This window comes from Orcinus orca, chromosome X (assembly GCF_937001465.1).
Source record: "Orcinus orca chromosome X, mOrcOrc1.1, whole genome shotgun sequence".
Classification (NCBI taxonomy): domain Eukaryota; kingdom Metazoa; phylum Chordata; class Mammalia; order Artiodactyla; family Delphinidae; genus Orcinus; species Orcinus orca.
The window spans coordinates 47,090,198-47,105,299 of record NC_064580.1 but is presented as its reverse complement, the minus strand read 5'-3'; the positions used below and the strand labels follow the sequence as shown (position 1 = coordinate 47,105,299).

At 42.5% G+C, this 15,102-nt stretch overlaps 1 protein-coding gene and 1 long non-coding RNA gene across 5 annotated transcripts in view; one reads left to right on the top strand and one right to left on the bottom strand.

Moving 5' to 3' along the window:
- LOC125963005 (uncharacterized) overlaps nt 1-15,102 on the bottom strand; it is a 406,444-nt gene that overhangs the window by 60,276 nt on the left and 331,066 nt on the right. The window lies entirely within an intron of this gene.
- SMC1A (structural maintenance of chromosomes 1A) overlaps nt 1-15,102 on the top strand; it is a 32,183-nt gene that overhangs the window by 15,043 nt on the left and 2,038 nt on the right. For 3 of the 4 annotated variants that reach the window (XM_004286292.4, XM_049704579.1, XM_033417460.2), the window contains 7 exons: nt 1,853-1,994; nt 3,971-4,116; nt 4,208-4,361; nt 5,412-5,522; nt 13,583-13,739; nt 14,214-14,368; nt 14,488-14,639. In XM_004286292.4, the coding sequence (XP_004286340.1) occupies nt 1,853-1,994; nt 3,971-4,116; nt 4,208-4,361; nt 5,412-5,522; nt 13,583-13,739; nt 14,214-14,368; nt 14,488-14,639 (1,017 nt within the window). Of the gene's footprint in view, nt 1-1,852; nt 1,995-3,970; nt 4,117-4,207; nt 4,362-5,411; nt 5,523-13,582; nt 13,740-14,213; nt 14,369-14,487; nt 14,640-14,985; nt 15,098-15,102 lie in introns of all 4 variants that reach the window. The other variant, XM_033417459.2, reaches the window with a different exon arrangement.

Below are 15,102 nucleotides of genomic sequence, written 5' to 3'. Positions count from 1 at the left end.
TGACAAAGAGACACATTCAAAGTTGTTCATCTTGGCATAATTTGTAATAGTGGGACATTGGTGGCAATGTAGACGGCCATCACTGCAGAGAAGTATAAGTTAAATGTGATGACTATACAGACTATGGGATACTGTGTAGAAGTTCAGACAAGAACTAGATTTACAGGCAGTAATAGGATAAATTTATAACACTGTACATTTGTATAAATTTAAAAACAAAACAACATTTTACAAGGATATGCATTTTTAAGGTTATATACGTACGTATGTATGTGTGTGTATGTATGTGTGTGTATGTATGTCTGTATGTCACTTTGATGTACATGCTCACTGTAGGGAAGATAATAGGAGTAGAAATCAGATTGAACCAAAGGAGAAAAGGGAAAGGTCTTGTACAGACAGCGATCGTAAGTGTTTTATGGACTATGGGGTATGATTACACCAAAAAGGGAGGAACCCAACAAATTGTAATAGAAACTAAGAACCTGCTCACAATCGTGAAGAAAGGTTTTATAGACCAAGGAGTGATGAACTGGAGACCTGTAGAGTGAGTAGGATTTAGCCAACCAGGCAGTAGACAGAAGAAAGGAGTTCCAAGCAGTGAGAACAGCATGCGCAGAGGTGTGAGAGAGCATACTATGTTCTGCAAACTAAGTATTGAATGTCTGGAGCAGAAAAATGGGGTCAGGAGGAAGGCGGAGGTGTTGGAGAGGTCAGCAGGGGCCAGATCACAGAAGGCTTTGTGAGTCACGCTTAGGAGATTGAACTTAAAATTGCATAGCTCAAAATTATAGAGTTAATTACATTCCATTTGGATTATAGTGACTAATAGGTTTAAGCTGCTAGCATGACATCTGGCAGCATCTGTCACACCATATTGGGGGGTGGAGGGACAGTTGGAAGTTAGACCGGCCTGTCCTGCTAGTATCTGCATATGCTGGTTACATACTCTTGAGTTTCTATAGAGATGGGGAGGAGGGAACTAGCAGAAATCTATTTTCTCCATTTTTTTTTTTTTTTTTTACTACCCAAGCTCTGCCCCTTTAGAGATTCTGGAATGTTGGGGCAGGGGTGTATGCGGGGGTTTGGGGGTAGTTGGAAAGAGTGAAAGCCCATGAACTGAATATGAACTGAATACAGCCAGTATACCTGGAGATGGTGATGATAACTAAAATTTGTTGAGTGCTTACTGTGTACCAGGCATGGTTCTAAAGACTTTATACATATTAACTCCCAATAACTCTGAGGTAAGTACTATTATTATTTCCATTTTTCAGGTGAGGAAACAGGCATGGAGAGTATGACTAACTTGTCTGAGATTCATTACTAGTAAATGGCAGAGTTGAGATGCCAGTCCCCTTATCCCACCACATTATATTGCAAGGATGCCAGGAGAAGAAACCCAGGTTTTGGTGTTTACACCTGGGATCTAATCTCACTTTGCCAGCTCTGTGGCCTTGGGCAAGGTCTTTTACCTCTTGGCCCAAGTTTCCTCATTTGTAAAATTAGGATAATAATGCCTTCTTGTGGAGCTGTTCATTAGAGGATTAGAGGTAATGTATGTAAATTACATAGAAGCTTAATAAATAGGAATTATCATAGCTGGTGGGTTCAGGTGGACCTTTTTGTGCCTCCTTCTAGGAACTCAGAATGGAGGCTCCAGTGTTTAAAGGAGGATTCATGGAGTTTGGCCCAGTCTCCTCTGCCTTGTGCCATATCTACAAAGCGAGGCCAAGGAACTTAGTTCTGTAACTTCAGGGGACAGTTTGATGTGGATGAGCTGAGTGGTGACTAAAATTCAGCAGTAACTGTGTCCCTGTGCCCTAGGCCTAGTTCTCCTTTCTCCCCACAGTTTGGAGTTCGAGAATCAGAAGACTCGCTTGGGCATCCAATTGGATTTTGAAAAGAACCAACTGAAGGAGGACCAGGATAAAGTACACATGTGGGAGCAGACAGTGAAAAAAGATGAAAATGAGATAGAAAAGCTCAAAAAGGTAAGGAAGGAGACCATGAAAAACTAAACTAAAAGCTAAGAGGAAAAATTGGAAGAGATAATATCCATACTTTATAAAGCCCTCTTCTAAATAAGAAAAACACCAAGACCTAAATAGGGAGAAAAAATGAGTAAGTGGCACAAACAGTTCAAGAAGAGATTCAAATAACCCATAAACACGTATATATAATTTAGCCTTAGTAGAAATCAAAGGAATGCAAATTAAAACAATTATGTGTAATTTGTTTCCTATCACATCACCCAAGATTTTTTTTTTTTTTTAAAAAGGATACTGGCCATGATGCACAAAACCAGCATTCTTAGGCCATATGGCACCATGCATTGAGAGTCTTCAGAATACATTTCTCCTCAGTAATACATGAGGAAATCCAAAATGCTGGCACATAGGTTGATGTTTTTGTTTTTTGTTTTGTTATTTATTTATTTATTTATTTGGTTGTGCCGGGTCTTAGTTGCAGCAGGCGGGCTCCTTAGTTCTGGCATGCGAACTTAGTTGCGGCATGCGTGTAGTATCTAGTTCCCTGACCAGGGATTGAACCCAGGCCCCCTGCATTGGGAGTGTGGAGTCTTATCCACTGCACCACCAGGGAGGTCCCCCAGGTTGTTTATTTTTTAATTTTTAAAAAATTATTATTATTATTTTTTTAATATTTTGGCTGCTTTGGGTCTTCATTGCTGCACATGGGCTTTCTCTAGTTGTGGCAAGCAGGGGCTGCTCTTCGTTGCGGTGTGTGGGCTTCTCATTGCGGTGGCTTCTCTTGGTGTGAAGCACAGGCTCTAGGCGAGCAGGCTTCAGTAGTTGTGGCACACGGGCTCAGTAGTTGTGGCTCCTGGGCTCTAGAGCACAGGCTCAGTAGTTGTGGCACATGGGCTTAGTTGCTCTGCGGCATGTGGGATCTTCCCGGACCAGGGCTTGAACCCGTGTGCCTTGCGTTGGCAGGCGGACTCTTAACCACTGTGCCACCAGGGAAGCCCTGTATATTATTTCTTATGAGCCATTTGAGAGGAAGTTGCAGATATGTCCCCTTCTGTGACTTTCAGATCAAAATGAAAACATTCTCCTTTAAAAAAAAATCAGAACATAATAGGTAAGATGACAGTCCCCTTTGACTGACCACTCTCAATCCCAGTCCCCTTACTCTTCCTGGGGCTAATCTCACGTAGGGTGTATTCTTCCAGACCTTATAGGCATTTACTTAAATACTTTTTTTTTTTTTTAATTTTTTTTTTTTTTGCGGTATGCGGGCCTCTCACTGTTGTGGCCTCTCCCGTTGCGGAGCACAGGCTCCGGACGCGCAGGCTCAGCGGCCATGGCTCACGGGCTCAGCCGCTCCGTGGCATGTGGGATCTTCCCGGACCGGGGCACGAACCCGTGTCCCCTGCATCGGCAGGCAGACTCTCAACCACTGCACCACCAGGGAAGCCCTACTTAAATACTTTTGCATTCATATATATGTACTCATGGAAAGTACACAGTATTGTTTTTGTGGGTGTTTTAAAAACATTGATGTTATTGCTCATGACAGTAGTCTTGGTGTGGAAAAGATGCTTAAATAACATTAAGTCAGAATATAGACTTTTAATTACAATCTAGTCTCAACTATGTAGACCTGTCCATAAGTAATGCTGAGGGGAAATAGGCTAAATGTTAATTGGTTCTCTCTGGCTGGTGGGATTACAAGTAATTTCTTATTTTCCTCCTACTTCATACTTTTCCTATACTTTGAAGTTTTCTACAGCAGGCAACTTGTATATTGGGGTAAGGGGGAGGTCAACAAAATAATTTGGAAGAAGGTAAAAGAACTCAGAGGGGTGATGGGGTTTGTAAAAGCAGAGCTCATTGAAGACAGATTCCAGCAAACTGTCTGGTGGAAAGGGTGGGGACAATGGGAGAAGATCCCAAGGTGAGCTGGGGAAAGCCTTCACTTCTTGTCCTGTTCACCGTGCTGGGACCAGGAGGAACAAAGACACATGAAGATCATAGATGAGACCATGGCCCAGCTACAAGACCTGAAGAATCAGCACCTGGCCAAGAAGTCAGAGGTGAATGACAAGAACCATGAGATGGAGGAGATTCGTAAGAAACTGGGGGGCGCCAACAAGTGAGTGGGTTCAGGCCTGGGCCTGGGGGAAGTACGTAGTACGGGCAGCTTGCTGGATTTGGGTCTCACCTATCTCCTTGGATCTTCTTAGGGAAATGACCCATTTACAGAAGGAGGTGACAGCCATTGAGACCAAGCTTGAACAGAAACGCAGTGACCGCCACAATCTGCTACAGGCCTGCAAGATGCAGGACATCAAGTTGCCACTGTCTAAGGGCACCATGGACGATATTAGTCAGGAAGAGGTGAGTATTAAGGCTGGTGGTGGGTGTGGGCTGTGAATAACATAACCAGGAATGGGGGATGAAGGTGGCTAGGGAGGGCAGGTGAGAGAGAGAAAAGGATGGTGGTTGCAGGTGGTGAGAGACAAAAGGAGGGATGCAGGGGAGATGAGGCAGGGTGAGGCTGTGAAGGCAGGTGAGGTGAAAGGTAATAGCCTTGGTGTGAGAGGGAAGTTGTTGGGGGTAGGGCTGCATGTCAGTAGGTGGTGAGGGAGGTAAGCCAGGAGAAGAGGAAGTCATTCATTAACCTTAGGGACTTGAGCTAAGATAGTTCCAGCAGGTGATGGATACTGGTAGGAGTGGGAATTGAGGGACATTATTAGCCAAGAGCAAAGGAAGATGGAATTGAGGGACCTGAGGGATGGTAACTTAGCTGCAGTGAGGGAGGTTGGCCAAGAGAGAGTTGGGTAAGGGACATCAGCAATACAGAGGTGATGAAGCTTAGTTATGGGAAAGGGAGGGACACCAGCCAATAGAAGAGCCAAGGCATTTTATCCACTGGAAGTGAAGCTTAGTAGCAAGGGGGTGGGAATGTTAACTGAGAGGAGGTTTGCAGATATCTTGTCTTTGACCTGAACATGTATTTCAGTCCCACATGTCTTTCTCCCTCCTTTCTTCCCAAATAGCATTTCCATTTAATTCAGCAAAATATTTTGAACACTGGCAGTGTGCCAGGCATCATGGTAGCATGTGATATAATTACTCCTAATCCTAAGCACAGCCCTGCCAGGCAGGCATCGTCCTGTGTTACAGATGAGGGTTTGTGTGTTTAAATGAGGATTCAAGCAACAGCATGGCTTGCCCAGGGTCACACGGTTAGTCAGCGGTAGAGCCCAATTTTGAACTCAGATCTTTCTGCTGTCAGAGCTGCTTTTCCTTTTGCCACAAGTACTTTCTAGCAAGGTGCTTCTCAAAGACATCGAAGGCTGCAAAGGAGCCCCTCAGCCCCCTCTAGAGGAGCAAGTGCTCTTATGGCCATTCGGGTCCATTTGACTCTCCCTCTCGCCATTGCAGGGTAGCTCCCAGGGGGAGGATTCAGTGAGTGGCTCCCAACGAACTTCCAATATCTATGCACGAGAGGCCCTCATCGAGATTGACTACGGCGACCTGTGTGAGGATCTGAAGGTGAGGCTCAGCCTCGGGGAGTGGGTACATCCTCCCAGCTGTCCAGAGAGAGGGTCAGCTCATCTGGGGGCCCTGTGGAGACAGACCATGTCTGGAAAGAGGGGCGAGCTGGCAAGGCGGGGCGGGGTGGAGTTGTGATCCATGGCTTCCCCCAATATGCACACACAGACACAGGCACATCTTCCGCCTCCACCCCCAGCTGCCCCCATCCCTGCCTGTTGCCAGTCTTCCCCTTCCACCTGTGTACACATCTCAGCCCAGATACACGGAGAACAGGCTCCTGTACAGTGAACAGATAGACCTCGGGGGTTCCTCAGGGCTCTGTCCCAGGCATCCTTTCCTTCTCATTTGGCGTGCTCTCATCCTGGGTGTCTCCTCTACTCCCCTGGCTTCAGCTGCCATCTCTGTGCTAGGGCCCACAGGTACCTCAAACCCCAGCCTTCCTCCCCAAATCGGCCTCTTCTCTTCAGTGCCAGCCCCAGGTTCAAACCAGAAATCTGAGCCTTGTCCTTAACTCTCTCTCTCACTTTGCATATTCAGTGAATTACCAAGCCCTGTCAATTCTACCTTCCAGATATCTACTGAATTCTACTTTTCTCTGTTTCCACTGTCTCTGTAGTTCAGGCTGCTTTCACCACTCACATGGACTACTGTAGGAGCCTTCTAAATAGTTTCTGATGCTTTCCAGTCTTTCCTTATAGCCAGGCAGGGGGACTTGATTTTTTTTTTTTTAACCTTTTTATTATGGAAAATTTCAAACAGATACAGAAGTAGAGAGAATGATACAATGAACCCCAGGTACCCACCATCCAGCTTCAATAATTAGCAACATATGGTCAATCCTGTTTTTTATACCCTTCCCCCTCCTGATTGGCACATTTTAAATCAAATTCTAGATATTCCATTCATAATTACCTCAGTATATATCTCTAGGACTCCTTTTTAAAAAATGTAACCATGATATTATACCAAAAAATTAGCACTAACTCTGTAATGTCACCTGATATTCAATAAATGTTTAGATTTCCATGAATGTTCCATAAATATCTTTTTTAAAAATATTTTTTCTGGGCTTCCCTGGTGGTGCAGTGGTTGAGAGTCCGCCTGCCGACGCAGGGGACACGGGTTCGTGCCCCAGTCCGGGAAGATCCCACATGCCGCGGAGCGGCTGGGCCCGTGAGCCATGGCCGCTGAGCCTGCGCGTCCGGAGGCTGTGCTCCGCAACGGGAGAGGCCACAACAGTGAGAGGCCCGCATACCGAAAAAAAAAAAAAAAAAAAATTTCTGTGTTTAAATCAGGATTCAAGTGAGGTCCATGTGTTAAAGTTGGTCTCTTATGGTCTATAACATTTTTTTATCCCTTTTTATTTTTTTCTTGCTATTTATGGAAGAAACTGGGTCATTGGTCTTGTACAATTTTCTATACTCTGAATTTGGCTGATTGTGTCCCATGATGTTTTTTAACATGTTCTTCCATCCTTGTGTTTCCTATAAACTGGTAGTTAAATCTGTGGTTTGATTGGATTCAGATTCATTTTTTATTTTTGGCAAGAATATATCATAAGTGGTACCATGTACTCATGAACTTCCTTTTGCATCGCATCAGTAGACACTGAATGTCAGTTCTCTCTGTCTTTGTAATGGTAAGATTGATGAATGCTCAACACTACCTATGAAATATTCTTGCCAAAAACTCAAACAAGGATCTGATTAAGCTTTTATGTCCACCAATTATATGAAACACTGGTGCCAGAGGAACATGTTAAGTAAAAGCACAGGGATGCAGTTAACTAAATCTAGACTGTGGGAAACTCTAAAGGACAAAAGACCTGGTCTCTTCCATAAATAAATGGGAAGAAAGAAATGAACAGAAAGGGAGAACTTTTATAGGCTTATGAGACAAATCAACCAATTACAATGTGTGGCCTTCCCTTGAATCCATTGCAAAGAAAAGAGAGGCAGGGGAATTTATAGATTAAATGAGATTTAAGAGACGTATCAGCCAATTGTAATGTGGGCACCTTATTTGGAACCTGCTTTGAAAAAAACCTGTAAAAAAATTTTTATGTTAACACAATTGGGATGATTTGAACACTGACCAGATAGTTTATGATGTTCAGGAATTGCTGTTAATATCTTTAGGTGATAATGGTATTGTGGTTTTATTTTTAAAATGTCCTTACCTTTTACAACAGTGGTTCTCAATGGGTGGGGTAGATTTTGCCTCCCCAGGGGACATTTGGTAATGTCTGGAGATACTCTTGTCACAGCTAGTTGTCGCAACTGGGGCAGAGGTTGCTACCAGTATCCAGTGGGTAGACAACAGGGATGCTGCTAAACATCCTACAGTGCACAAAGGACAGCCCCCACAACAACAAATTATTTGGCTCAAAATATCATTAGTGCTGAGATGCAGAAACCCTGTTTTAGAGGTACATACTGAAGTATTTATGGATGAAACATTTGAGATTTGGTTTAAAATAGTTGAATATAGAAAGAAATTGGGTATAGATGGCAGAGTATTGGCCATGAGTTGATAATTATTGAAGCTGGGTACGTGGGGTTCATTGTATTATTCTCTGCATTTCTGTGAATGTTTAAAAATTTACATAATGTAAAGTTAAAAAAGGAAAAACAATCATGATCACCATGTTCAGGTGTTGTTAGCCCCATCAATCTTATAAAGTTCCCTATCAGCCTTTCACAGCTGGTTTTAGCAGCTATTAATGAACGATCATTGCCTACATCTATTAAGGGCTGCAAAATGGTAATTTTCTGATTCTTTCATTCCTCCTACATTTATTAATTTGATTTCTAAAAAAGAACTTTCTCACATCAACTGTTTAGTTCCCTTGAAATTCAGTTAGTACAGAAAAGGTAGAATAAATACTTAATTCTTTGCCTTTATTTACCAGCTTTCAGAATGAGTTGGTTATCTTTGTAACCTTTAAAGTTAGTGACCAGTGAGGTTTCTAATTTATATTTATTATAAACTTAAGTGTTTAAATGTCTTTTGGTATGTTTCAGTCTATTTGGAGTCATTTTTCTTTTTGATATTCAAATTGTCCCATTCTTGGCCAGAGGGAGCCACTTCAAGTTGAGTTTTGCTATTGTTCTTATTAGATTTTTTATTATGGAAAATTTCATATGCAGAAGTAAAATAGTACAGTGCTGTCTCATGTGGCCATCACCAGTTTCAGCAGTTAGCAACTCATGGCCAAACTTGTTTCATATGCACCCCCCCACACTCCATCCTCCCCTTCCCACCCCCAGGTTATTTAAAAAATTCTGGCCACCATGTCATTTCATTTGTAAATATTTCAGAATGTATCTCTATAAGAGAAAATTCTTAAAAATATTTAGAATCATTATCATACAAAAAACCCAATTACTTAACATTGGAGTTATATATTATTATATAATTCCTTAATAATAATATTATGATTAGTATTCACATTTCCCTGATTGTTATACACACACACTCACAGTTTGCTTGCTTGAACTGGGAGTCAAGTAAGATGAAAGAGAGATAGACGATTGATATAGTGATTGGTTGATGATGTCTCCTAAGTCTCATTTAATCCAAAAGTTCCCCCTCTGTCTGTTTTTATTTTTCTCTGCAATATTTACTGTTGTTGAAGAAATTCGCTCATTTCTCCTGAAGGATTTTCTACATTCTGTACTTTGTTGATTGTATCCTGTGGTTTTTAAAATGTTCCCCCAGAACAAAGCAAAAAAAAATAAGTTCTGCTGTCCCCCATAGTTCCTGTAAGTGGGTAGTTAGATGTAGATTAGTGCTGTTCAATAGAGATACAGTATCGCCCACATGTGTAACTTTTAAAACATGAAATTTAGTTTAATACTATATTTTGTTTAACCGAGTATATCCAAAAGAATGATCATTTCAATGTGTAAACAGTATAAAAATTATTGATGAGAAATTTAACCATCTCTGTACTAAGTCTTCAAAATTCATTATCTATTTTAAGCTTCCAGCACATCTCAATTTGGATGCTAAATTTTACTCAGAAATACTTGATCTGTATTTAGATATCCTAAAATTTACAATTGAAAAAGGAGAACCACATACCCAAGTTGTTCCAAATATACTTAGAAGTTTTGTAGTAACTGAATTGAGTATCAGTTTTTAAATTTAAATTAGCTAGCATTCAGTAAAATTAAAACTTTAGTTCCTCAGTCACACCAGCTGCATTTTTCATGCTCAGTAGTAACATGTGGCTTGTGACCACTGTATTGGACAGCTCAGATCTAGAGGTTTGATTAGATTCAAGTTTTGGGGTTTATTTTGGTCAAGACTACTTCATATGACGTCATTACTTCCATCAGGAGGTTTATAATGTCTGGTCATTGGCTCTTTTTGTGTGGCTTGCAGCCATGATGATTATTGCCTAGATCCATTACATAATTTGTCAGGGGTTGCAAAATGGTCATCTTATTCTATCATTTCTTTATTAGCTGGAATACTGTAAAGAGATTTCCTCCGTCAATTATTTGGTTACCCTGAGGTAGTTTGTATAGGAAAGGCAGGATATATGGCTTGATTCTTTCCCTTTATTTACCAGTTTATAAAATAATGAGTTGGTTCTTTGGCATTCTCAAGATTTGTCCACTGAGTTGTTTTCATGTTATTATGAACTTAAGGATTTAAACACATTTGATGTGTTGCACTCTGTTGTGGTTATTATCCTTCTCATTGCATAAAGGTGTTGTATCTTCGGCCAGTGGGAACTTGTTCAAGTTGGCTTCTGAATAATTTTGACACAACTCTTGTAGTCTTTTTTTTTTTGGCTGTGCCGCGTGGCATGTGAGATCTTAGTTCCCTGACCAGGGATTGAACCCGCCCCCCCGTATTGGAAGGCAGATTCTTAACCACTGGACCACCAGGGAAGTCCCCTCTTGTAGTCTTTGATATCTTCCTTGCTTTCTGGTATGTCCAGGCTCATCCTTTACGTTTCCCACCCCAGATCTGGAATTAGCCATTTCTCTGAGAAGCTCTGACTTCTTTTAGTAGGGAATGCTATTATTTAGCAACTACCATCTGGACACTGGAATGTTCATGACTGCTTGGTTGCTCGGTGCTTCTAGAACTTTTCAGTAGACTGGGCTACAAAATGCATTTTTTATTTGAGGGAAAAATGTATCATGAGTTCATATTGATACTTCCAATTGAAATTGTAATTTTCACAGTTTAACATTGATTTTATGTTTGAGTTTCCAATTATTCTTGCTAAAAATCTGGTTTCTAGCAAGTATTCAATAGTATATTTACTTTAGCCTATCATATATGTAGAAACTCATAATAAGATATTATTAGTAACAATTCAATTATTGAATGCTATTTAAGATTTCCTTGATGGTAATGGCTCATTAAGCTAATGGCTCATTGAGCATGGATAGTCGTGTTCCTATGTTTTAAAGTGATTTGAAAGAATCTTCTGAGTGTTTAACCAGATAATATATAGTCAGACTTCTTTTGTTTAGTTTTCAATTTTTAAAGGATTTTGCTTTTTACTATTCTCCTTTATTTTTTCCAAGTTTAATTTTGAAACTTTTCAAACCTACAAGAAAAACTGAAAGAATAGTACAGTTGAACACCCATATGCCTTTCACCTTAGATTGACCAATGGACATTTTCCCAGTTTGCTTTCTCTCTTATCTCTCGACTCTCTCCCTCCCTCTGTACTGCACACTTTTTTTGTTTTTGCTGAACCTTTTGAAGGAAGTTGTAGACTTCAACTCTAAATTCTTCAGCATGCTGGAGCAAGGGATTCTCCTCCATAACCACAGTTCAATTTTATACCTAAGAAAATTAATAATTTTATGTCTAATATTCCACCCATATTCAAATTTTCCTAGTTGTTATGAAGTGTCTTTTGTAGTAGTTTGTTTTTTTTAAGCTGTGACCCAATCAAATTCATGCATTGCTTTTGGTTGTTCTGTCTCTTTAGTTTCTTTTATTTAGTTAGTTTCTTTTAATGTGGAACAGTCCCCTCACTTTTTTTCATAACATCGGTCTTTTGAACAGTCTACATGTTGTCTCGAAGAACAGGATATGTTATGGGTACATTATGGATATGTCAGTTTCCTTTCATTACTCTGTTTAATTTGTTCCACCTAACCTTGTGTTTCCTATGAATTGGAAGTTTGAACTATTTTAGAGGCTTGATAGATTTGGGTTAAGTAATTTTTTGGCAAAAATATTTCACTATGTGCTCCCCTTCCCCGCCAGCTGTGCAGCGTGGCTTGCCAAATCTTAGTTCCCCGAGCAGAGGTTGAACCCAGGCCATGGTAGTGAAAGCACCAAGTCCTAATCACTGGACCGCCAGGGAACTCCCCACTATGTACTTTATATTGCATCATGCCAGGAGGCACATAGTGTTAGGGTATCCCACTATTCATGATGGTAGGTTTGATCCTCAGTTAAGGTATCAATTGCCAGATCTCAGTGCTAAGCATACACTTTTACCTTTGTAAGTAATAAGGAATCTTTAGGGTGATTCTTTGGCATCTTGTCAGTATCTTGTTCCCCAACAGTTTTTTTACCCAGTGGCTTTCACATTTTGATTCAGTTTAATTTTGTTTTATAATTATGTAAATTCTTCATTTGATTCTGAAACCGTAAGTATAATACAAGGTATGTGAAGAGAAGTTTAGCTTCCTTTCCTGTCCAACTTCACCCCCCTTCCTGTATGTGTGACCATTTTAGTTTTTGGATTATCTTTTTGTTGTTGTTGTATTTTTAAAATACAAATATATTTGTATGTAAATTATTCACATTTCCTCTCTTAGATAAAAGATAGCATTCTATTGTGTACCTTTATACTGTATCCACGAATCACTCCATACATATATATAGAGAGCGGACAGGCACGTGTGTGCTTACACACACACACACACACACACACACACACACACACACACACACACACACACACACACACACACACACACACACACACACACACACACACACACACACACACACAGTTGCTACTGTTGCCATGTTGAATTACCCTTTGCATATTTGTTTGGCCTTTTTGTTTTTCTGCTGTGCTGTGTGGCTTGTGGGGTCTTAGTTCCTTGATCGAGGATTGAACCTGGGCCCGGGCAGTGAAAGCGCTGAGTCATAACCACTGGACCGCCAGGGAATTCCCCTGTTTGGCTTTTGAAGTTCATTAAAGTTGATTACTTTTTTGAATTTCTTTGATTTCCTTGAATGAACCATGAATAAACCCTGGTCTCGCATGTGATACTCCTGTCTGCATAGAAGACTGTTCCTTCTCTCTGTCCTCACCATTCATCCTATGGGCCTGAGCTTAAAAATATTCCTGGAAGCCTTCCCTAGCCCCAGTGTCTGAGTTAGGTGCCCTTCTTGTGTGCTGACCCGTCACCATCTGTTTATCATTGTTTGGGTATTCACCATACAATGTTCTGATTGTTTGCTTATATGCATTCCTCTGTTAGTCCATGAGCTCTATGAACACAGGAGCCATGACTCACAGGATATGAGTGGCCAGTGCCTGGCATTGGAAGGCATTCAGTAAATATTTATTGACTAAAAGTGGCAGAAAGGCACAAGCCCAGACATGCATCACAATATCCATAAGACCTAAAACCAAGTTCAAATGGAATTTGCTCAGGTGTGGTGATCTGAGCAGAAAACGTGAGTTGCCTTATTCGTTGTAGAGCTGTAAGTGGAGTCCAGACCAGCCTGTGTGGGAGCCTCTAGGTCACCCTGGGATGGTGCTGGCTCATGGCCTGGGCTGAGAGCCAGAGAGGGGCACCACCAGCTGCTCCTCCTGAGAGATGGAGAGGTTGACAGGGCCTGGGGGAAGGGCTAGAGATGAGAAAAGCGACGTCAGCCTGTAATTTCTAGGGACGGTGGGAATGGTTACTGTTGGCAGGACCTGATGAGAGGAGCAGGGTTAGGGAAAAAGAACCTGCCTTCTGCGTGGGAGTAGGTCCCCAGGCCCCCGCCCGGATCAGGTATCTCTGTAGGGGCCTGGCCCTTCTTGATGTTGCTGGGCCTGGGATTTGCAGGATGCCCAGGCCGAGGAGGAGATCAAGCAGGAGATGAACACACTGCAGCAGAAGCTGAATGAGCAGCAGAGTGTGCTCCAGCGTATTGCTGCCCCCAACATGAAGGCCATGGAAAAGCTGGAAAGTGTCCGAGACAAGTTCCAGGAAACCTCAGACGGTAAGGGTTTCCTCTTCTTCTTGGTTCTAAGATGAAGGCAGGAGGCTAGAGGATGGCAAGGGCCTGTTATACATCACAACAGCTCCTGTTTTTACGTGCTTTCTTGCTCGAAACTCCCAAGAGCCCTAAACAGTAGGGATTATCACACCTGTTTTATAGAGTAGAAAACTGCTGAGGTTTAGAGAGAATGAGTGACCTGCCTGAGGTCACACAGCTCGTTGCTGGTAGAGCCCAGGGAAGAATCCATGTTATGTGGCTGCGAGCCCATGTTTCTTCCTTTGCACTATGTGGCTGGCCCACTGGATACAGGTGATCGTGGAACTGTCTTCCTGGGCCCCTCCGCAGGCATTCCTCTTCATGTGGGATGTCCCTGCTCTGTGGATTGTCAGTTGTAGGTCATTTTTGCCAGGGCATGGTCCTCAGCCTTGGCAGAGCCTGGGTACTGAGGGGTCACCTGTCTTTCCCTTGTGGCAGAGTTTGAGGCAGCCCGAAAGCGAGCCAAGAAGGCCAAACAGGCATTTGAACAGATCAAGAAGGAACGCTTTGACCGCTTCAATTCCTGTTTTGAATCAGTGGCCACCAACATTGATGAGATCTACAAGGCCCTGTCCCGTAACAGCAGTGCCCAGGTAGGCTGGAGCCCCTTACCCAACTAGCCCCTACCCATCCTCATTTGCCCTTCCCTCTAGGCTTCCTGTCCTCATCCCCATCTAGACCCAGACTCTTGACCCATCTCCTTTCCCCCTAGGCATTCCTGGGCCCTGAGAACCCTGAGGAGCCCTACTTGGATGGCATCAACTACAACTGTGTAGCTCCTGGCAAACGCTTCCGGCCCATGGACAACTTGTCAGGGGGGGAAAAAACAGTAGCAGCTCTGGCACTGCTCTTTGCCATCCACAGGTATGGCTGTGCCCCTCCAGGGCAGTTGGTGGAGACTGTACTGAGGCCACTGGAGGCTCTGGGGTCCAAGGATATGCAAAGTTATGCCGAGGTGAAGATGATCTGGTGGACTCTGGATTGAATCCCTGTTTCCCTACCGACTACAGCATATCTGGCCTTGGTTTCCTGGACCTGTCTTCCCAATCCAACCTCATCCACTCAGCATGCCTTCCCCTGCATGTATTCAGTCCCACCTCCAGGCTTTTGCTTACATGGTTGCTGGCTCATAAGCCCTTTTCATGCAAATCTAGCTTGGCCATCACCTTCCACCCCTTCACATCTCATTCTCTTCCTCCTGTTCCTCTAGGAAGCCTGCTTCAACCACTGTGGCATACCCTGACCTCCCCCTCCTGAATGCCAACAGTACTTGAATCTGACTCCCCCCCACAACTTAGTGCTTGATTGTACAGCATCATTCAGTGAG